The sequence below is a fragment of the Fukomys damarensis genome, unplaced genomic scaffold (assembly GCF_012274545.1).
Source record: "Fukomys damarensis isolate Sample0158 unplaced genomic scaffold, DMR_v1.0_HiC HiC_scaffold_14, whole genome shotgun sequence".
Classification (NCBI taxonomy): domain Eukaryota; kingdom Metazoa; phylum Chordata; class Mammalia; order Rodentia; family Bathyergidae; genus Fukomys; species Fukomys damarensis.
The window spans coordinates 37,587,782-37,611,106 of record NW_022900926.1 but is presented as its reverse complement, the minus strand read 5'-3'; the positions used below and the strand labels follow the sequence as shown (position 1 = coordinate 37,611,106).

At 39.9% G+C, this 23,325-nt stretch overlaps 1 protein-coding gene across 2 annotated transcripts in view; it reads right to left on the bottom strand.

Moving 5' to 3' along the window:
- Nucleotides 1-7,503: 7,503 nt before the first annotated feature.
- Nucleotides 7,504-23,325, bottom strand: part of LOC104852780 — a 62,881-nt gene continuing 47,059 nt past the window's right edge. The window contains exons 7-12 of one of the 2 annotated variants that reach the window (XM_010610565.2): nt 18,843-18,926; nt 17,043-17,152; nt 12,285-12,345; nt 11,458-11,657; nt 9,166-9,277; nt 7,504-8,805 (exon numbers count right to left, since the gene is read on the bottom strand). In XM_010610565.2, the coding sequence (XP_010608867.2) occupies nt 8,758-8,805; nt 9,166-9,277; nt 11,458-11,657; nt 12,285-12,345; nt 17,043-17,152; nt 18,843-18,926 (615 nt within the window). In that variant the 3' untranslated portion in view covers nt 7,504-8,757. The remainder of the gene's footprint in view (nt 8,806-9,165; nt 9,278-11,457; nt 11,658-12,284; nt 12,346-17,042; nt 17,153-18,842; nt 18,927-23,325) is intronic. The other variant, XM_033763330.1, reaches the window with a different exon arrangement.

Here is a 23,325-nt window from a genome sequence, read left to right as displayed (position 1 = left end):
CAGAACAGAAAGATAAGAAGTTGGTCCAGGGTCCTAAAGCTGTTGTGGATTAAAAATCCTAAATTTGTTAGATGAGGACAGTAACTCCAAAGCACAGTAGAAAGCCTTTGTTTCCTTAGTGTGATAGAGGGACAGAGAGAAACAGCCCTGAGAGGCAGGGCAGAAACAGGGTTGCTTGCTAAAGTGTGATCGCAGGGAACAAATCCTCATATACTTCTCATGTTTGAGGGAAAATAATATGTTAAGATTTTAAAACCTAGCTGGTCACAGTGGTGCACACCTGTAATCCCAGCGTGCTGGAAGACTGAGGCAGGAGGATCACAAATTCAAGACCTCGTCTCAAAATTAAAAATAAAAGTTTACAAAAGCTGGGAAGGGCCAGGGATTTAGCTCAGTGGTGCTACCACCTGCCTCGCAAGCACAAAGTCTTGAGGATTCTCTAGTACCAGAAAAAAAAAAAAAGCTGGGGATATAACTCGATGCAGCAGTCCTGGGTTCAATTCTTAATTCTTGAAACACACACACACACACACACACACACACACACACACACGATCTAAAATTTAAGAATGTGGGAATTTTGATTTTTTTAAACATGAAATAAAGTAAACTCTCAATTGGCTGGCATATAACTAAAGATCAGCAAATAATGACCTTAATATGTGAATATCATTTGCTATCTTTAGCATGGGTGTTTTTCACAACTTGTAATGCAGACTTTTGAGGGTACACAAAGGTTTATTGGAGGTTAACAAGGTATAATGCTGAGTCAGCTTTGTTTTTGGTGATACACCAATACGAGGAAAGGTCTTCCTAAAATAAACCTACTCACTGCCACAGACTTATTCTTGACTCTGCATTATTCATCTGTTTGCCATGATCCTTCCCTTAAAAATCCAGACCAAATCTAGGAAATTCTTTATATGCATTTTGCCTCCCACATCCATTGTCCTTTTACTACATGTGGAGCATCCCTAATCTGAAAATGCAGATTTTGGAGCTTTTCAATTTTTGGATTTTCAGACTAGGGATACTTAATTAATAAGGCCTATACAAATACTCCAAAATCTAAAAGACTCTGCAGTCTGAAATGCTTCTCTGGTTGCAAGCATTTTGGATAAGGGATATTCAAACTGTCTAAACAATTTTACTGATTTATTTTTCATTTTTCTCAAGACTGTAATTTATATCAGCTCAAAATACTGCTAAAGGGTTATGTTCTACATAGGCCACTTCTTTGGCTTGCATTCTTCTTCCTCCTCTGGCCATGTCAGGAGAAAGAAAAGTGGCAGCTCTTTCTCTCCTCCCTCCCTCCCTCCCTCCCTTCCTTCCTAACCTCCCCCTTCCACCCTCTAAGTAGCTGTGACTACAGTAACACCTGACATTTTTTTCTTTTTAATATATGTACTTAATATGCCAGTAACATCCTAGCTGTACATAAAAGGTGCTTAATGATTATTGCCAAGAACAAATGACTCCATGGATTTTTAAAGTCATCCCTAGCTCCATCTCTCTGATTACTAACCTTGTAATTTTCCCAAGAGTTCTTATAACTCAACCCACAGAAATGTATAATTTTACAGGTTGAATTCTATTTCTGATACAATTTGACATTCCACCTTCTTCATTAAGTAGTTATATAATTTATCCCTCAACTTCATCAAAATCCTTCATGACCACAGCTCTCCTACAGCCTCCTAAAGTTAGTGCAGAATCTTCTCAAGCTCCTACAAAAGGAGAAGGGTGATGGCGACTGTATTTCTATTTCTTAATCCTAGTTGGTGCTCATAAGCAGAAAGAGTGAGCCTGCACAGTAAGCCCTCAACCACACTGGCTTGGGAGCCAAAGACGGGGTATAACTCCTGCTTTCCTTACCGGAAATGTGGAAATGAGAGCTGAGAACTTGGGAATTGCCTTCTCTTCCTATAAATCTCTTGAGGAGAAATCAAAGCCTCATTTAATTAAGATCAGCTCTAAAGTTGTGATGTATACCACAGACACCTTTGCCATTCTATGTACTCATAAAGTAGAGGAAATATGTCCATGTGTGTATTATTTTATATTGTACTAATCCCACAAAGCCAAGTTTTCCTCCAGCATATAAATTGTACTAGATGAAGTTATTGATTTGCATTTGATGCAAAGTTTGTATACTTTTGTTTGGGGCTAAACATTTATAGCTGAATTCACCTATTTGATGTTACATGGTCTAATGGTACTGCAATAAATCATCATTTTGAACAGTGTTACCACATTTTATTGATGGAGACTATTTAAATTTGGAGATTTAGGTTCTAATTGACAGTTGTGTGATAGTCCTGTTATCAAACGCAACTTGTCTTTTCAGAAATACTTTTTCCTTTTCTTAACCAAAATGGGTTTTACCTGAATCCCTTGACTCTCAAGGTACAGCCAAGGAGGTCTTGGCATCCACACAAGGATTTACCTGAGGTCAAGGTTGTACATAGTTAAGCCAAGGTTCTAATAAAATTACAGTAAACTTTAATTAACTGACCATTTGCTAGTTCCCATTCATCCAACCTTGGTCCACTTAACATCAACATCCACCCTCCCTGAATCCTGCCCTGGCACGAATTCCAGCCCTGTTATGTCTCAAATGATTGCCACACCTGTCACTTGTTAACACATGTTACTTAGCAACTAAAAAAAAAATTTATGTGATAACAAAGGCGTTTACAAAATAAATGAGTAGATTGCTATCCTCTTCCCATGCTATACATGAGTCTGTGTTGTTCTGTGACACATGATCGGACTGTGTGAGAAATTAACTTCGAAGCCTCCAAGTTTACTGCAAGAATAGCTATTGCAGAACTCATAAACGGAAAAGTTCTGCATGGGCCAAATTAAGATGTTGAAGTCACATGATTTAATGAATCCATGCAGAAGACACAGTGAGGAAAGAGCTGAGGTGAGACAGGTCAGGTCAGTACACCAACAGGGAAGGACTTCATCACCTGAATTCAAAAGCTAGCATGCCGCAAATCCAGTTTTCCTAACAGAATGGTGATCAGATGACAATTGAGATGATGGAAGGACTCAACAGGTTCGTAAGGACTAGCAGAATAGGCCCACATGGTCCTTTGACCTGGTTTCAGCAAGAGAAAACTGTTGACAAGGTTGCTCCTCCCATCTCATGCCCCAGGGTTCCCACACCCCAGGTATCCCCAAATTCAAATTATTTTGAAGTGAATTCTAGACATTCAGAAAGGAAACACTGTAGTGTGAAACCCAAGAAGATAAATTCTTTTTGGTTAAACATAACCATAATACATACCATGTCATCACACTTAGAAACAATGAGTTTGTCTGTGTCATTTTAAATCAATTCAGTGCCTAAATTTACTATTGTGTCATAAATTCTTGAGAAAATTATCCCATCTGTTGATGGCCATGTGCCATCCAATAGATGTATTTATCCCAGAAGGGAAATTTCTGGGTAATGTTTATCTTTAGTATTTTTAAAACATGCTACATTGTTTTCCAAGGAAGTGGCATCAATTTTACATCCCACCAAGAGCAAGAAAAGTTCCACTATGCATCTTGGCCAACACTTGATGTTATCAGATTTCAAATTGTTTCCAATCTTATGAGTATACAAAGCATATAATAGACTTAAGTTTTATCATCTTAATTAGTAAATAAAATCTTTTTAAGTGACTTACTCTTTTTTTTAAAAAAGAAATTTAATTATAATTCTTTAAAATGCTGATGCTAATCATTTGTCTGCTTTCCAAATAGCAAAAATTGTCTCACTTAGTGACTGCTCTTATCATTTTATTGATGATGTCCTATTTTGAACAAAGATTTCCCATTTTAATACATTCGAATTTGTTACAGTTTTTCTATTTTAAGCTCCTTGTACCTTTGTGAGCTTTTTTGTTTTTTAAGTTTTTATTTTTATTAGTACATTTTTGCAGTACATGATGGTTACATTCATTGTGGGGAGTTTGTACATGTACATAACACACATTATTTGTTTTATTTCTCTTTCCCTCCTTTTCCTTCCCTCCATCTCTTGGTCTTCTCATTTGCAAAAGATCTATCTGGACATTTCCTTTCCCTAAGCCAGTCTCCTCTAACCTTACAATTTTCTACCTCTACCTTTTTACCTGCAGGATTGGAGTTTACTTGGAACTGATTTTTGTGCATACAATGAGATAGAGATCCTAATTCTATGTGGAAAACCAACATCCAAACATCCTTTATTAAATCACTCATTGTTTCACCAAAGATGGGCAATCAATCTACCATAAACTAACTTTCCATTATACCTCTGATTTGCAGCTATCAGTATCCAAACTCTTTATTCTCATCCATTGTTGTGTTTATGTACTGCTCCACCAATAAAGCACTACTCAGAGAGCTTTAAATTTAGAGTAATGTCATGCAGGACAGCCCCCAACCCTGGCTATTTCCTGTTTCCTGTGTATATTATATTCTACAGCTCTGTGTTTTTCTATATAAATTTAACAATTAACATTTGAGTCCTGTGACACATTATTAAAATGGCATTAAATCTAAAACCACACTTGGAACAACTGATCTCTTTTAAGTGTACCGTATTACCATGAGCATTATATCTCCATTTACATAAAAATATCTCTTAATAAAGTCTTGTTTCTCCATGAAGGGGTTGGCTTGCATAGCTTTTTCCAAATGTATTTCTAAATAATTGATTTTTATTGCTATCATAAGTGATATCTTTAAAAAAATTTTTTTGTCTTGGTACTGGTTGAACCCAGGGCCTTCACACTGAGCTCTATCTACCCTCAGCCCTTTTTCTAATTCTTTATTTTGAGACAGGGTCTCACAAATCTACACAATTACCCCTCAGCTTCTGACTTCTGGGATTACAGGTGACACCACGCTCAGTGTATCATTTCTGTCTGAACACTTTTTGTAAACTTTCATACGAAGCAAAAATTAGACGTATCCACCAACCAGATTTCAAAAATAGCCCATTTCCAACACCCCAGAAATCCCCTTCCCAACCACACACCAGTGTGGTTAACTATTTCCCCCTCTTTAAAAGGTCCCTCTTTTAAAGTTAACTATTTTCCAGGAATTTAGAATTACGTTTTTACTTGGCTACATTCCTATACTAGCTAAATTACATCCCTAAACTAAGTAGTCTAATTCTACTTTCTTTAAACTTTGTTGTTGTTGTTGTTGTTTTCCCTCATTGAGTTTATTGGTACATTTTAGGTATACAGTACAGTTACATTCATTACTGGGATCTTGTACCTTTACATGACAGGTCTTGGTTCTCGTTTTTTCCCCTTGTCCCTGCCCTCCCTTCACCTCCTCCTCCCCTATTTACAAACACTTTATTTCTATTTTTTCATTTTCTCATATTTTTTTATTTCCCCTTATTACCTTTCCCCACTCTTCCCACCCTTCCCACTTTCCCTACACCTTTATTTCTTTGAACTTTGTATAAAATCATAGATTTAATTTTGCTGTATCCAAGTGGTCCTGTTGAAGGCATGGCTGTGCAGTCTCTGAGTGTTGGGTAGAGTCGCTACAAGTTTGTTCTCTTTCACTATTACATAGAATTTCTTTACTTCACTTTTCCACAACATATTTTGTTATTGTTCTACTGTGGATGGACATTTGGGTTGTTCCTAGTTTGAGACAGCTATAAACAGTACTGCTATGATACTTTTTTCTCGGCATCTATGAGAAGTTTGCTAGGTTATATCTAACAATAGAATCAGTCACAGGGGTTCATTGGTTCAAGATAGAAGATGTGTGCTTCCCAAAGTAGTTGGTCCACATCTTTTGTTGGAGCTGGCATTGTCTTTTTTCATTTTAGTTATTCTGGTCAGTATTGTGGTGTAGCTTTGATTTTAACTTGCAATTCTGATCACTAACACAGCATATCATAAATTCATTGGCCATTTGTTTATCATCCTTTTTGAATATCCTGATCAAACCTTCTGTCTTTATTGAATTGTCTGATTTTATATTATTTATTTGTAGGTGTTCTTTATATTTTTGGCTACAAGCCTGTTGTCAGTAAGTGTAAATATTTTATCTCACTTTGTGTCTTGGCTTTCAGTTAACTCATAGATGTCTTTTTGATCAAAACAAAATGGTTTTTAATTTAGGCTCACTTGTATGCTTACAATTTTTGTTATTAGGACACCTGTGCAGTATTTTCCTCATAGGAAGTCGGTACGTGGACATAACACACCCCAACTCCTTTGTTCATCCCTTGTCCCTCCCTTTCCCTTCCTTCCATCTCTTGATCACCTTCCCCTCTGAGAAATCTATCTTCCTACTTTCTATTATCTCTTTTATTTTGCTTTATATTTTTACTTTGGGTTCCAAATGATGTTTGTGCCTGTTATGTTTCTGTTATGAAATATTCCCTATCGTGGCAACATAAAGTTATTTCTAATATTATGTTCTTGTATTCTAGGAGCCCCAACATTGTACTTCTCACACTTATATCTACAATTTGTTTTGGATTGATTTGTGTACTTTTTTTCCATCCAGTTTTCAGCATTTGTTCCAGGAACAGGTACTGAAGAGATGTCTTTTCCCCGCTGCTCTGTAGTGTCACCTCTGCCTTAAGTTAAGTGCATGCAGGAGTGGGGGTTTTGTTTTTGTTTTTTTTTTCCTATGCTCCGTGGTTTCTTAATGGGTTTCCCCCCTATTCCATACCTGTTGCTACAGCATTCTCGTAACTCCTAGTACTACTCAAAGTCCTCAAGACAGAAAATATCTTGACTTTCTTGAAACTTTCTATTTCTGTAAGTGCTAGAATCAATTTGCCACATTTCAACTAAAATAAAACTGTTGGCTATTGATTGGAATTACATGGAATATTTATCATTTTATAAAAATTGAAATCTTTATAATATCAAGTCTTCCAATCCACAAATATACATATATTCATTTATTTAGACACTTCAAAAAAAACTTTCCCCAAAATGTTATATAATCTTCCAAGTGCACAATTTCAGTAGAATCATTGATAGGCATTTGGTTACTTTAATACTACTGTAAATGGTGTCTTTTGTTAAATTTTTAAAATTAATGCATTTTTCTGGTATATAGAAATACAGGTAATTTTTGCACCTTCGCTTTTTTTCAACAATCTGCCTAAACTCCCTCATCCTAATAATTAATCTGTACATCCTTCAGGATTTTTCCATTTAAAAGACATATTTCTGTCTTCTTTTGCAAACTTCATAGCTGTCATAAACCTGTCTTTCTTATTACCTAGGTCCAACTTTCAGTAAAATATGGAGTAGAAATGAAAAAGATGTTCATCCTTGTGTTATTCCAGTTTCAAAAGAATAGGGTTAAAAAAAAATGAGAATCAAGACTTGTCATGTGGATGTACAAGATCCCAACAATGAATGTAACTGTACTGTATCCCTAAAATGTACCAATAAACTCAATTAAAGCTGAAAAAAAATACATAAGAATAGGGTTAAATATTTCACCACTAAATAAATCATACTTTACATTTGTATTTAAGTATATTACCAGATTGAAGAATTCCCCTCCTCTTCATAATTTGCTATTATTTTGGCTCTGAGCAGAAGTTACTGAAATGAACCTATTGCTAGGTTTACTTTGCTAATTCTTTTGTTAAGAATTTTGCAACTGTTTCTGAGTGAGACTACCCTGTGTTGTTCTTCACTGTAATAAACGTCCTTGCTCTGGTTTTGATATTGACTTTATGCTGCCTTCACAAAAAAATATTGCAGAACATGGCCTTTTTTCCTATTTTCTGAGAGAGTTTATGTATAAATCATGACATTATTTCTTCCTTAAGTATTTGAAGAAGTTGCCAGTGGAACCATATGGGCCTAGAATTTTCTTTGTGGGCAGGTTTTTAATTTTGGATTTGAGTTATTTAACAGTTGTAGAGTTGCTTAGGTTTTGCATTTATTCTCTGGGAACTGCTCATGGCTCCTACTGTGGTGATATCTGTATTTCTGGGTATTGTTTCTTCACAAGTGCTCTGTCTCTTCTCTCTGGTTTGAGGAACTTCACTTCATATTTGGTGCTATTCTTTGAACTCATTATATTACTGATTCTTTGGTCTCCCTAAAACTGAGAATTGGTGTCTTTCATCAAGTCAGAAAATTATTTTCCTCTTCCCCATCCTCTCCATTACTGCTGCTGGAACTGTGATTTCACTCTTGGTGGACATTCCACTGTGGCTTTCATGTGTCCCAGCCCCCTCACTTTGCTTCTTCATGCTGGCCTTCAAGTCACTTTTTCAGATCTAATTCACAGATTCTTTCTTCAGCTATCCCTACTTTACTTTCAACCCACTCGTTGAGTATTTATTTTCACATATTATATTTTTCCAATCTACAGTTTCTATTTCATTCTTTTTCCAACACTCTCAATTCACTTGCCAAGGCTCCTATTCTCTATTCATGATTTAAAACTTCCTTTTGAGTTTATTTAGCCATGTTAATCTTGCTTATTGAATCTTCTGTACCTATAATCTCCATTATCTGGCTATGCTGTGAGTCTTGCTGACACCTGTTTCTACTGGTCTTGTTCATGGTTCTAGGTTACAAAATAAAGTTTTCACACTTATAAGGAAGATCTTATTCAAGTAATTAATTATCTATTGATTCACTTGATAGCATCATCATTGTTTATCATGACTTTGAATTTTTTTAAAAGTTAGCAGCTCCTCATCTGTTTGAGAGTGTCAACATTTCTTCATCCTTCCTATTTGGTCATGATTCTACAGCTTCATTATTTATCCACATAGTTAATCCAGTATTGGCTTCCCGTCTTAGCCTCCTAGAACAAATATAAGAAAAAATATATATATATATACCCATAGGGATGCAGTACCCACTACCTCTTTCAACACTAACCTCTGGTGATTTGTGCTTCCTTATCAGAAAGCTTGGAAACAATTCATTCCCCTGCAACTCCTGCCATTACCCTTGGAATTCTTATACCTATGGAATTCCTATCCCCCTGCAATTCTTTACCTCTGGGCAAATGGCCCATAGGACATCCTGGTAAATAGTGCACCTGCTCTGGCCACACCCCATCCTTCCAGCCTCTCCTACATCCTGACTCCTGCTCCCATGTGTCCTTTGACTTCATATAGACCATCAGCCTCCGCCCCCAGTTAAGACAGGACAGACCTACCACAACACGATGGGTCAGGGTCATGTGCTCCAAGGTCAGGGGTTTAGGGATGTCAGGAGCTGTAGTCATCCTGGGAGGATCAGGTTCACTCAAGTACTTGGGAAGTTTAAGCCTAAGGGAAGAGAAGAGATTGCCTTTAAAGGTTGCATTTAAATTGTTCTTCTATAACAATTTAAACTCAGAATTGTGTTAATATCAATGTATATGTATTTCTGCAAATATAAGGTTTTTTCCTACCTCATACCTACTGGGGGATCACAGACCTCTGAAAGAATTTAATTTTTTAAAAAAACTACTATGAATCCCCTCTCCAAGAAACTCAGATGTACATAATTATGTAGAAAACATTTTAAGGGGTTTGCACCTCAAGTTTATGAATTATAAGCAGCTTAATCTACAGTAATCTTGCCATCCGATATCTAGATTCAGTAGGCTCTCTAAAGACTATTTTCCTTGTGAATTTTGCATGAAGCGTATATCCACATTTATTGATAACCCTATCTCCTTCCTGATTATTTGAATCCACACATTTTAGTGCAAACTGGAAATTTTCACCACGAGGGAAACAGAAAATTTGGATTAGCATTTTGTACTTAACAATTCCTATTTTAGAGGGTGTTTTGAATGTCACAGAGTCTGGCTAAATAAGATAAATATGCTTCTAGCAAGATACACATATCTTTAACAAAACTAACTAATTATCAGAGAACTGTTAACAAATCACTACTGACAAGGATATGTATGTCAGTGTGTGCATTTCTTTGGTATGTCAGTATGTCCATGTACTTGTGTGGAAGATTATATATATATTCTGTCCTGCAATTTGCTTAAAAACCAAAACTAGTGGCTCCTGCATTTTCACCTGCTATATGTGTTAAGAACACCATAAGTGGATGGAATCTGGGGCCAACCCGGAGATAAGAACTAAAGGACAACTTCCTGTACAAAATATAGGTATAAGGAGTCAAATGATTCTGTCCTTCCTCAGTTATGGCACTATACAGGGTGCCAAAAAGAATAGCATCTAGGTCATTTCTGACCTAGCTCTGGAAGGGAGAGAAACTTCCACCCCTTCACCATTCTTTGCCTCTACATCAGAGTGAGGGCGCTGCACAGTTGAACTCCTGTGATTGCCAATAACACCTGTCTGGTGTTAAGCTACATCTTTGTGATCAGCAAGCATAATTGCTACATTTTTTAGGTCCAAAAATCAAATCATAATACTAACACTCTTCATTTCACACATTCTGGAAAGAACTTAAAAAAGACAAGCAGATGTCGATAAGGCACCAAAGTAACAAAAGCCTGAACACCAGTGTCTTGTTTGAAGGCTTTACCAAGCCTCATCAGATTGGACCCTAGTCACCACTGTCCGTCCTACATGCACTGCAAGCTGCAATTAGATTTTCTCTGGCTGGAGGCCAGCTCACCAAATTACACAGCTTTTGGTCATTTTTTGCACCTTCTGTCTGAGTAAACCCCAAACTGAGGCTTCCCATTTTTTGCTATCTTACATAAGTCTCTGGCTCCTCTGAAGGCTAAGGGTTCTAAGAGAGCAGCAGGGCATTGGGTCAAACCTGGGAAGGTACATGTACTGGACTTGCTGAAGGGGTGACATGTCCTGTGCCAAGAACCCAGCACTCAGGGCCTCCTGCCATGGGCAGCATTGCCTTATTTAAATAACAAAGCAGAGCCTCCCACAGTTCCAGAGGTGGTGTTATGTTCACCTTCCTCAGAAAAACCTGTGGTCCAGTATCCTGAACACACGACATTGAGGGAAACCAGGGCTCACCCAAGCTCTGTCAGGCACTAGTGACTGCTTGACCTTGCAGAGGTGAACAATAGGAGCTCAGCAGTCTTTTCATTCCAGGGACATTGTACACTGCTGCGCACCAGCAACTGCACTAGAAGCAGAGGATTCCTTAAAGGGTCATACAACCTTGTCTTCACAGGGTCCCACATCAGAGGAGGCTGGCAGGAGGCAGGAGGTGGAGACAATAGGCTGCCCCTTGTAGACTCAGGGAAGCAAAGGCTGAGGCTGTAAGGATCACATAGCTGGGTACCTGCCCGCCTCAGGGACTGGGAAAGGTCCCTGAAGAGAGCATATGGGGCTAGCTGAGGCCTACAGCAGGATCCTGCCAGACGAATAGTAAATTCAGGCTTCTAAATTCTCAATTCCATTTATCCCTCCACCACCAAACTCTTCTCAAATGCCTCAGTGTCTTTTTTGTTTGTTTGTTTGCACTTGGCAAACTGTTTGTTTTCGGCTGCTTTTTGTGTTTGACTACTCACATGCCGTGCAGGGCCACTTGTTGTCCTCCTCTTTTGGGGAGGGCATCTCTCCAGGCACGTCCTGAGCTCCAGCATTTCAAGAAGGTAAGGGCAAGCTGTGCCTGAGGCTGGTGACTGGCAGGCAGTGGGTCTCCTGTGTCTGTCTTCCTGGGCAGGGCTTCTTCCTGCTCTCTGTGTTCATCTGGAACCATGTAATCCACCTTTCAGAAACAAAGAATACTTTCCATATTTTGTTGTCATTTTCATTACATTCTAAGTGTGAGAAATAATGTTTAAAACAGAATTTAGGAAATTTGGATAAGCAATGATCATTAAAATGTGAATTTAATCATACTTAAAGAGTTTTTTATTACCTAATACACATTATTCTAGAAAAAGAGGTCCTCATTGCTGAGAAGGACCACTCAGAATCCTGTCACCCTGCAGGAGGCCAGTCTCCAGCTCACCCATCAAAAATGGAGAGGATGAGAAGAGCAGAAAGTGAGACCAACGACAGGGAGAGGCGTCATTTGGATTTTATTCTGATTTGAAGTTTGACTAAATATTAGATTTTTATTTCATTACAATCCAAGTGGACCTCTCCGTCCCTTGGTCATCACTACAGCAAGATACTGAATTATAATTCAACACAGATGGACTAGATCCTCACCCTTATCCCATAGTAGTTGCTGCCTACTGCTAGATGAAGTCTGATGCACGCAGTGCACAGACAGTGGGAGTCCCATCCCAGCTTCCCCAGGCCTCCCTCAGACCTCCCCTCTCCCCATTCCAGGACAGAACAGAATCGTGAGTCGCTTGTGCTGCCTCTAGACCAACAGGACACTGACCAGACCTCCAGTTCTGCCCTCCATGTGCACATCTGCGAAGCGGCCGTCCTTTTCCAGCAGCCTGCTCGGGTGGCACCAAACAGAGAAAAGCAAACACAGAGGCAGCCATGAGGCCCAGCACCCCTTGAGTACACAGTGGCTGCTGTTCCAGGGACTGGAGCTCATCCCTGAAGGGGCCATGGAGATGTGACGGTGACAAGGCACGCTGGCTCTCCTGCAGCCTGCAGTTACAGATGAGCCGTTTGGAACCACCCAGGGTTAAAGCCAGAGACTGGGCTTTCCTTTACTCTGACTATTATGGCTGTGGTCATGAATGCACTTTAGGGGTGGTGCTGAGCCTGTCTGGAATCTCAGTGTGTGACAATAGTCACCATCAGGGCTGTGTGCGCAACATATACCTTAGGGATATGCTTACAGGGAGAAAACACTGCCAGCATGCAGAGGCTCTTACCTCTCTCCATGTGAGTGAAGACGTGACACTGGGCACACAGTGACTCTTTGCCTCCATCCTGGGGACAGGGCCATGAGAATGTGTGTCTGATGGGGAATTTCCTTAGGCCAGCCTGGAGTCCAGGGGACCTTGGGTTACTCCCAGGCCAACGGTGACTTCCTGGCCTCAATCTCAAGAAAAGCCTTCTGCCGCTGCTGGCGAGTGGTGACATCTTTCTGTTTGTCTCACTGGGTTCTCACAACAGTGCTTTGAGCACATACAGTGACTACGTCAGGGATTCTGTGTTTTGGGGGTCATGGGCTCTAGAGCCCAGTGCTTCCCAGCTGCCCAGTAGGGTATAGGAAAGGCCGCAGGGGACATCTTCCTTCCTTTCCACCTCCAAGGCAAAGTTGAACAGGGTGAAACTCCCACCAGCCACCTGCAACTCAGCTGAGCCTGACAGCCCAATCCTGGGGGTCCTGGACTGAGCTAGGGGTCAGCCTGAGACAAAGGAAAAGTAAGTCCATCTCCAGCTGGGACAGGACAGGTGCCATTTGTCTTCATACACACGACACGACACAGCAAACACTGAGGCAGAAGCAAACACGCAGTCTTTTATCAACTTCAGAAACAGCTGGTTGACAAATTGCTTTCTTTAGAGAAGTACTCAGGCCTGTGAGAGGACACTCGCTAATTAGGAGATGAGGTGCCTGCCTTTGAGGTACTTCCCACCTCATAGGTTGGCGAAGGCAGCTCAAGGAAGAAGCTTGAGCCCCAGCTCAGCTGGCTGTAGTGGTGCACACCTGTAATCCAAACAGTCTGGGAGGCTGAGGCAGAAGGATTACTAGTGGGAGCCAGCCTGGGCAATTAAAAAACTTGGGGAGACTGTCTCAAAATAAAAAATAAAAAGGCCTGATAATGTCATGCAGCATGAAGACCCTGGGTTCAATCCCCGGTACCAAAAAAAAAAACAGCTCATGCAGGGTGGCTGGCTGAGAAAGGCATTCTGGAGGTGGCAGGTGGGCAGAGAAGAGGAGGAAGAAGTAAAAGGAGAGCAGTCAAAGCCACTCTTACAGCAAGGGTTGGAGGGAAGCAGCAGACAGTGGAGCTGGAAGAGCAAAGGAAACGTAGCTGGTGAGTGGAGATGGTGGAGATGTTCCAAAGCCACAAGCAGCTTTCCCGTCCCCACTAGCATCTCTGTGTGTGCCCAGGAGCAGGGCCTCCCATGCAGGGAGCTGAAGTCTTGGGTGTCACAGGCACACAGGGCCTCCTGATGTTTCCCAGACCCTCCTTTAGCCCACCACCTTCCCTTTGCTGGAGCTGGAGACCCTGGCCTGACAGAAGGAACCATGCCAGGACTGAAGGCATTGCTCCAGGGTCTGTTTGTGAAATGAACTCTGAGTTTGGCAGCAGGCACATCAACTTTTCCAAAGACTCTTTTTTCAAATGTGTTTTCCTCAGCCCTGTGCATTCGTAAGAATCCTAAATATTTATGTCTCTGTGAAAATGTACTGCAACAACAGGAAAAGAAGAAGGAAAAAAAAAAAAAAGCAAACCAAGGACTTTTAAAAGCTTGGCTTTTCTTCTTTTAAAACTTTAAGTTTTAATTTAAAACATTTTAAATTTTTATCTTTTTACAATTAAACTTTTAATTACATTTCATCACTTTCCTAGTTATGAAAGTGAATGCCCTTATCCCTACATGTGTAAATTATTACCAACTAGTTCAAGTAACTCCATGCCCTCCCAAGGGGTCTGACCAGCACTGTGAGATAGGTATTATGCTATGTGGAGAGTACCCTTGGATAGGCCACATGCCCTCCTGCTTTTAGGCCCCTTGGTGCGCGGGAAATATGGAACAGCTGATGGAGGAAAAACTTGGACCACCAGTACTTCCATACTGTCTTGCTGTCTTTCCATTATTCTCTGGATTGACAATCTAAACAAAGAACATTTTGAAGATAGTCTAGAAAATTCTGAGCGAAAGGAGAATTGGTTGGGGAGGCACTCGAACCCACTGAACTGTCCTTGATGTCAGGCCCCTCGTGGGAGCCTCAGGAGCGGGGCCATTTGCATTCAGAGGCCAGAAGTTGATTTCCCTCTACCTTGCAGGTCTCCCAGCCACTGCACCTGATAAAAGGAGGCCAGAAAGTTACTGAAGCCCTTAAATTGCAACAACAAAGGCCAGGCTTCTCTTTTTCCATCAAAACAGCTGGGCTACTTGATTCAAATGCTAATAGCTGGGGCCTGAATTGGTCACTAAATGAGGGAGACATCCCTCCACCCCGCCCAAAAGACCAGAAAGTGACTCCTTTACTGCAAGAAGCTGTAGGAGTCTCCCAGGTGGACGTTCTGTGAAATTGCTTCATGGGAAACATCCCAGAGGTGGGCTAGTTGGTCTCAGGAGTGAAGAGGGGACAAGAGGGGGAGGGGCAGGGAGGGGAGCTTCAGCTGCTCAGGGTCTAACTCAGGAAGCACTCAGCCTCTTCCAGCGAGCTCCCACACACACATACACACTTCCTGATGCTTGCATGTGAACAAAATTGGGGCATCTCTGAATTTTCTGTGGAAAGAAGAAGGCCGCCATTTTAGAGTTGGTGGCTACCACTTCAGCTCATCCTAATCCAGAAATGGTCTTACCTCCTTGGAAAGCCACATGTTTCTCTGTCTCCAGAGAAATCTCCTGCTCAGTCCAAGGGCTGGCAGGGCTGTGTGTGAGCTTTACATGGCCATATTGAGGAGCAGCCCTGAATACTTGCAACATGGAACCAGGACCAGGAGAGCTGAGTTCAAGCCCAATATGGTTTAACATTAGTCATGTACAACTGCATGGCTTTTCGTGACTTTGAATCTAAGTACTTGATACATGTAATAATATTTTTAAAAAGATTTTGCTTGTATCTCTCAGATCAGCACAGACCTCCTGAGGGTTAAGTTTATATGAATAACACCCTTTTACAATGTCCAGTCAAGAGCAAAGATAATGATCCTTTCTCTCTCTTCTCCAGCTTCTGTTTCCTAAATTTCTTGACGGGGGTTATTTCTGCTTACTTTTATGTTTATATTATGCCAGGTTCTCTCCTGTGATGACACTTTATGTTTTTATTTTTCTAAAGAATAGTTTTAGCAATATTTTATAGGGTAGCAATTCTTTAATATTTCAAAGTAAAATGACTAAAGATAACTGTGAAAAAACATATTTAAAATACACATTAAAAAATTGGAGGGCCAGGGTTTTGCTCAGTGGTTCCACTGCCTGCCTTGGAAGTGCAAGATCCTGAGTTCAATTCCCAGTACAAAAAAAAAAAAATGGACACACTTGCTTAAATTCTCTTGTATGAGAACCCCAAAGGGTAAATAAGGACCAAAAAGGAGGATAGATATTGGGAAGTAGGAAGAAAATATTCAAACGGAAAGAAAGGGAACAAGGGAGAGGAGGGAGGGAGGGAATAGATATAAAGAAAATTAAAAAAGAATGGAAAAAGTAATAAAACAAAGTTTTGTAAATGAAGAGGGGGAGAAGGATTGAAGGGAAGGGAGGGAGAATGGAAGAAAAAAGAATTAAGATATATTATGTACAGGTACAAATTCCCTATGATGAATATGATCATTATGTATGTTTAAAATATACCAAAAAATTAATTTAAGAGTAAATAAATAAAATACAGCTGAAGGGCTAAGGGTGCACGTATCTCAGTGGTAAAGTGCTTGCCTGGCATACAAGGTTACATACCCAGCCCTGAAGGAAAAAAAAAAAGCATTAATATACAATTGTACTATATGGTGAATGTTTACGTTTTTACAATTATTACGGTAAAAGACACACTGCTATGAATTCTCCTCAAAATACTCCCCCTCACTTCAAGTGACTTCTCCCATCATTCTTGCCACTTTTTGAAGCAGTTCTGGAAGTGCTCCTTCATGTCTTTAGAAAGTGTGAACAAAAATAGGGTGGATGCTGTTACCAAATGAAATGAAATGGCACCCAACAAAAAGGCAGGTTTGTAAAAACATCACAGTGTGTCCTCATCCATTGTATTCATCAGATCTAACACCATGCAATTTCTGGTTCTTCCCCAAGGTAAAAATTACCATAAAAGGTAAACATTTTCAATAGATTCAGACCATCAATCCAGTTGTGCAGCCAGGACAGCACAGCTGAAGACACTCAGGAAAGAGGACTCCAGAACTGCTTCAGAAAGTGGCAAGAACAATGGGATGCACGTGTGTGAAGTGAAGGGCAGTATTTTGAGGGTGGTTAATGGCAATATGTCTTTAGCTGTAATCATTTTCTATTTAAACACACTGTATATTTCAAAGGCACTTACCTTCTGGAGAATTCCATGTTAGCAAGGGAGGTAGAATACATCTGATGCAAGCATCTAAGATATATCCTACTTCGGGAATCCTTCTTGTTCGTTTTACAAATGATCTTGTTCTGTAAGACATATTCTATTTTGAATTCTTTATGTCCATATTTCAGCTTGCAGCTAGAATTTGAAATTGTCAAGGATGAGGACATATATTTCAAATCTTCAACATGCAAATCAACATGTTGCACACAGAAGCTGTGTTCTTTATGATGAGTCAATGCCGTTCTCTACTGTTCTCTATGGTTTTCATCTGTAACACCTGTAATGTGTGTTAAAATGTACTAAGTATGCTAGCCACACAGATTTCTCTCTCTCGGTTTCCAAAAAAATCCATGAACAAGATATTGCCAATATCCGTGGAGAACGTGTGAGCTTAGAAAAAGCAGCCTAAGACCAAAAGACACATGGCGATGACATTGACATAACACAGTTCAACAGGTAGCAAGTACAATGCCTGGGATGATAGTTTTAAAGTTCAAATACATTAAAATAAATTATATCATTTTTAAGAAAATGAAGTTCATTTTGTTTTGCTGTGTTGCCAATCAAACCCAGGGCCTTCGGCATGCTAAGCATGTGCTCTACCACTGAGCTACATTCCCAGCATAGAAATTACCTTATAAGAAGAAATAGAAATAGCTGGAAAACTATAGTAGAAGCCAACTGATGCTGAGGTGATAGACTATTAGGTGAGAGAGAACAAGTACAAATGAGCCAAGAAACAACTTTGTCCTGGACTCTGCCAGGCTTCATTGCTATCATGGTAAAAACTCAAGGGGCTTCTTTCTTTCCTTTCCACTAATGCTACTTCTGAATTTTTCTTTGAACTCCAACCCCTTGGCTTTCTCTAGAGTTAAAATGCTTTAAAGACCCAGATGGGGTGCCGGGCATGGTGAGGCACACCTGTAATCCCAGCACTCAGGAGGCTGAGGCAGGAGGATCACTGTGAGTTCGAGACCAGCCTGGGCTACACAGTAAATTCCCGGTCAGTTTCAACTACATAGTGAGACCCTGTCTCAACAAATTTATAGACCCAGATGGAAACTGGGTGTGGTAGCACAAACCTAAAATCCTAGCATCCTGAGAGGCTAAGGCAGGAAACTCACAAGTTCAAACCCAACAACTTAGTGACTTAGTAAGATCATGTCTTAACATAAAATTTTAAACAGGACTGGGGATTTTATCCAGGGTGAAGGCCCTGTTTTCAATCCTTAGTACCTCAAACACAAATAAACAAAAAGCAAAAACAAACCAAAAAAGAGAGAGAGGGTGAGTGCCTAAAGACTCATGGCTCCAGGATTGTGGAGTTGTCCAGCCCTAAACGCTCACCTCCCCCTGTCCGCACGGTGGTTTTCCTGCAGTCTCTCGCTACTGTGAGTTCGACCAGCCTGGGCTACACAGTAAATTCCCGGTCAGTTTCAACTACATAGTGAGACCCTGTCTCAACAAATTTATAGACCCAGATGGAAACTGGGTGTGGTAGCACAAACCTAAAATCCTAGCATCCTGAGAGGCTAAGGCAGGAAACTCACAAGTTCAAACCCAACAACTTAGTGACTTAGTAAGATCATGTCTTAACATAAAATTTTAAACAGGACTGGGGATTTTATCCAGGGTGAAGGCCCTGTTTTCAATCCTTAGTACCTCAAACACAAATAAACAAAAAGCAAAAACAAACCAAAAAAGAGAGAGAGGGTGAGTGCCTAAAGACTCATGGCTCCAGGATTGTGGAGTTGTCCAGCCCTAAACGCTCACCTCCCCCTGTCCGCACGGTGGTTTTCCTGCAGTCTCTCGCTGTTGGCACCTCTCCCTCCACTCCATAAGTTGAGAAAGAAAGTCCTTGGGGGGAAAAAAAACTGATGTTTTTACAAGCATTTTATAATGCCACAATTTATTTATACTGTCATCCAAGCTATGTTGCTCCTCTTTCTCACAACATAAAAAGTGGAAAACTTGCTTTATCATTTGGTATCTGAATGCATAAAGCAAAATCCTACTATATGTCAGTGATAATCTCATTTCTGATTTTGAGATATGGACAGGCTGTGCTTCCTTGTTTAGGCTTTCAGGCTTGACAGGTCCGGGGACTATCTTTTGTATATTGGGACAGAATGTCAAATCCTGCAGAACGCCCGCTCTGGTGAGTGAGTGGACCTGGATTTCCTGACTGAGCATGTACCAAATGCATCAGAGGCATAGCAGTACCAGCACCTTCTTCCTCACACGTGACTGTTACTCTTGCTGCTCGCTTTACAGGTTTTGGGGATTTCAGGTCTCAGCTTTCCTTTAAACTTATCTGGATTTTTTTTTTCCTCAAACCACCTCTGAGGAAAATCAAGAGACATTCTGGTGTGCTGTTTAAGTTGCCCTAGTTCGCTTCTACACATAGTGGGATCAAATGCATACTAACTGATAAAGCTAAACATTTACTCCTTTCAATTCCTCATGGGACCCTTACAAAAAGGCTGGCCATCTGGCCTGGCCCCATCCCCACCTCTGTGAGCCCCTGTGACAGCTCTGCCATGGCCAGTGGCTGCCCCAGCCTGTTTTTGTTCCCTGAGTACCTGGACCCACTCTCACCTGCAGCCTTCACCCCAGCTGCTCACACGAGGGTTCTGCCATCAGACATCTTCCTGCCTGACACCACCTCTCCTCTGAGCCACGTCCCAGACCTCAGCCTCCCCATGACAATAGGTGAACAAGACAGAGTGGGCCACATAGCCATGGAGACATGGGTGCTCCGAGTGAGAAGTGAGTAACAGGAGATCGGAGCACATGGACTTCATGGACTTGCTTTTTTAAACTTGTTTTATTAAAATCACTGCTGATTTTCCTAGTGTTCTTTGAGGTGTTTGATTCCATTTGTGGTGAGGTCTTTTATCCATATCTTCAGTGCCTTCAATGCCCTGGAGCTATGTCATCCCTTTCAAGGGTCTTATTTCCCATCAGATCCGTGTGCTTTGCCCCTTAGGAAAGAGGAGGCCTTTCTGTAAGCTCTAAGACAGTGTTGCATTTGACCTTCTCAACTCCCTTTCCATACAGTAAGAAATATAAATAAATAACCTGATTAAAAATGAGCTAAGGAACAGAACAGATGTTTCTCAAAACACAGACAGATCACCAACAAGTATTTGAGAGGTGCTGAACGTCACCAACTATCAGGGAAATGCAAATCAAAACCACAATGAGATACCACCTCACACCTATTAGAATGACTATGATCAAAAGACAAAAGAGATCATGTTAGTGAAGAACTGGCAAAAGGAAACCATTACACACTGTCTGGAATGTAAATGTAGAGATGTAAAATGGAAGGGAAAGCATTATGGACACCCTCAAAAACATAAAGATAGAATTACTGTATAATCCAGCAACCCCACTCCTAGGGAAATATAGAGGAAATGAAATCCAGGTCTCAAAGAGATACCTGCTCCACCCACTACCACTGGGTTCACTACACTATTAATCACAACAGACAAGACATGGAAACAAACTGTCAATGAATGACTAGATAAAGAAAATGAATATACATAACATAAATATACCCAAAGGGAATATTATTTTTGCTTTAAGAAAGAAGGAAATCCTGTCCTTTGTGACAGTATGGATAAACCTAAAAGACACTATTTAAAGGAAATAAAGCAGACACAGAAGAACAATGCTGCATAATCTCACTTTTATGTGGAGTCTAAAAAAATAAAATTCATAAGAGCAGAAAATAAGTAGAAAGGCAGTTGTCAGAGTGTAGGAGTGGGGAAATAGAGGGATGTTTGTCAAAAAGTACAGAGGTTCAGAGAGTCAGGATGAAAAGTTTTGGAGAACAAATTCAGCACAGTGACAATAGTTAATATTGTGTTATATGTCTGAAATTCTCTAAGAAAGTTAATCTTATGTATTCTCACTGTAAGTGTGTGAGGTGATGACTATGTTCATTAGCTTAATAGTGGAAATCATTTCACAAAGTGTACATATCAAAACATCATGTTGTATAACATACACACACATATAATTTTTGTCAAGTATAAGTCAATAAAGTTGGAAAAATAAATGATAATGGATATGGCAACATCATACTCATAATTTAACAACTTAGAAGAAATGGCCTATTCCTTAAAACCCAGAAATAACTAAATCTTGTCCGAGATTGAGAAGATAACCTTGACAGTCTTTTGTTGTTGTTGTTGTTTTGAGATGGAGTCTGGCTATGTAGCCCAGGCTGGCCTCAAACCTATGGCAGGCCTCCTGCCTCCACCCCCAAGTGCTGGGATTACTGGCATGCACTACACACCTGGCTCCCTTGGTAGTCTAATTATAATTCATTATTAAGATATAATAATTATTATTATAAATATTAAAGTAAAATAATAATTATAATTGTTAAAGAAATTGAATTTAGAAATCTCCAACCCACATACATTTCAAGTATACCTTATTTTTAACAACACAATCTTCCACCTCTACAAAACTATAAAATATATGAGAGAAAGCTTCCCAAGGCTGGCATTACCTTGATACCAAAAGCTAGAAAAGATGGCCCAAAAAAGAGAAACTGCTGACCAATCTTTCTCAAGAATGTAGATACAAAACTTTTCAGCAAAACATAATTGAGTCTAATCCATTCCAGCAATAAATAAAAGAAATAGTTTACCACAGTTGAGTAGGATTGACCCTGAGTATGCAAAGTTGGCTCAATATTCAAAAATCAGTGTGAAATCTACCATATCAAACTGGCAAATAAATCAACTGATACCAGAATCTATTTGATGAAATCCTGTCCCCACTCATGAATACAAATAGATGGGAATTTTCTCAGTCTCTAAAGGGGCATCCACTAAAACCCACATCTAGCAGGATACTTAATGATTAAAGGCTGAGTGCCTTTCCTTTAATACTGGAAACAAGACAAGGATGTCTGCTCTCACCTCTCTTACTCAATATAGTATTTGTTACAGTTTACTTCTAAAACGTCCTTACTGTTCAGAGGTGGGGCTTTGGAAGGTGATTGGATCTGGAAGCACCATGATCATCAGAGGATTAGCCCATTGACGAGTTTGCAGGTGAATAAGCTGCTAGGAGGTGGGAGCTGACTGGAGGAGGTGAGTCACTGCAGATTTTACCTGGAATGGTATTTTCTTGTCCCCAGCTTGTCCCTTCTTTTTCTCTGCTTCCTGGCTACCATGGGTTTTGTATGCCATACCCTTTTACCATGCTGTTTCTGCTTTGAAGTTGGCCAACTATGGACTGAGCCCTCTGATCCCATGAGCCAGAATAAACTTTTCCTTCTTTAACTTGTAGGTGTTGGGTACTTTGTTCCAGTGAAAGGAAAACTAATATACTACTACACATCCTACTATTAGATGGCAGCAACTAAAAAGAGAAGGAAGAACAGAAGGAAGGAAGGAAGGAAGGAAGAAAGGAAGGAAGGAAGGAAGAAAAGGGGAAGAGGAAAGGAGAGGAAAAGGCACCATTAAGATTGAAAAGAAAGAAATAAGACTATCTCCATTGTAGATATTATGGCTGTCTATACAGAAAGTCTCAAGCAAGCTATAAAACAAAAGCAAAACAAACAAAAAACTTCCCAGAATTAATAAATGAGACCAGTAAGATTGCAGGATATGGGAAAAATACACAATAATCAATAATTGAATGCATTTATATATTCTAAAAATAAACAAGTGGAAGTATAAAACACACATGCAATACCATTTATAGTTGCCCCAAAGAAAATGAAATCTTATGTATTAATCTAAAAAAGCACACATGAAATATTCGTGAAAGAAACCAAAGATGGCTGAACCACGCTCATGGATTGGAATAGTCCATTTAGTAAAGATGACATTTCTCCACAAGTTGATTCTTAAGTATAATACAATCCATCAAAACTCCAGCCAAATCTTTGTAAACAAAGGCAAACTTTTTCTAAAACTTGTGTGGAATAGCAAAAAAGAACAATAAAGAAGAAGAAAAGTAGAAGAATTACTCTTCTCAATGCAAAGGCTTACTATATAGCTACAATAATCAAGACTATGACATCAGTAGAGGGAAACACATAGACCAGTGAAATAGACTAAAGAGACCAAAAATTCACCAACCAAATGTGCTCAAATGATTGTTTACAAAGGGGCCAAAGCAATTCAATGGTGAAGAGACAGCCTTTTCCATAAACAGTGCTTGGGCAAATGACAAAGCCACAAGACAAAAAATGAAATCCTTTCACAAAATATTAGCAAATCAAAGC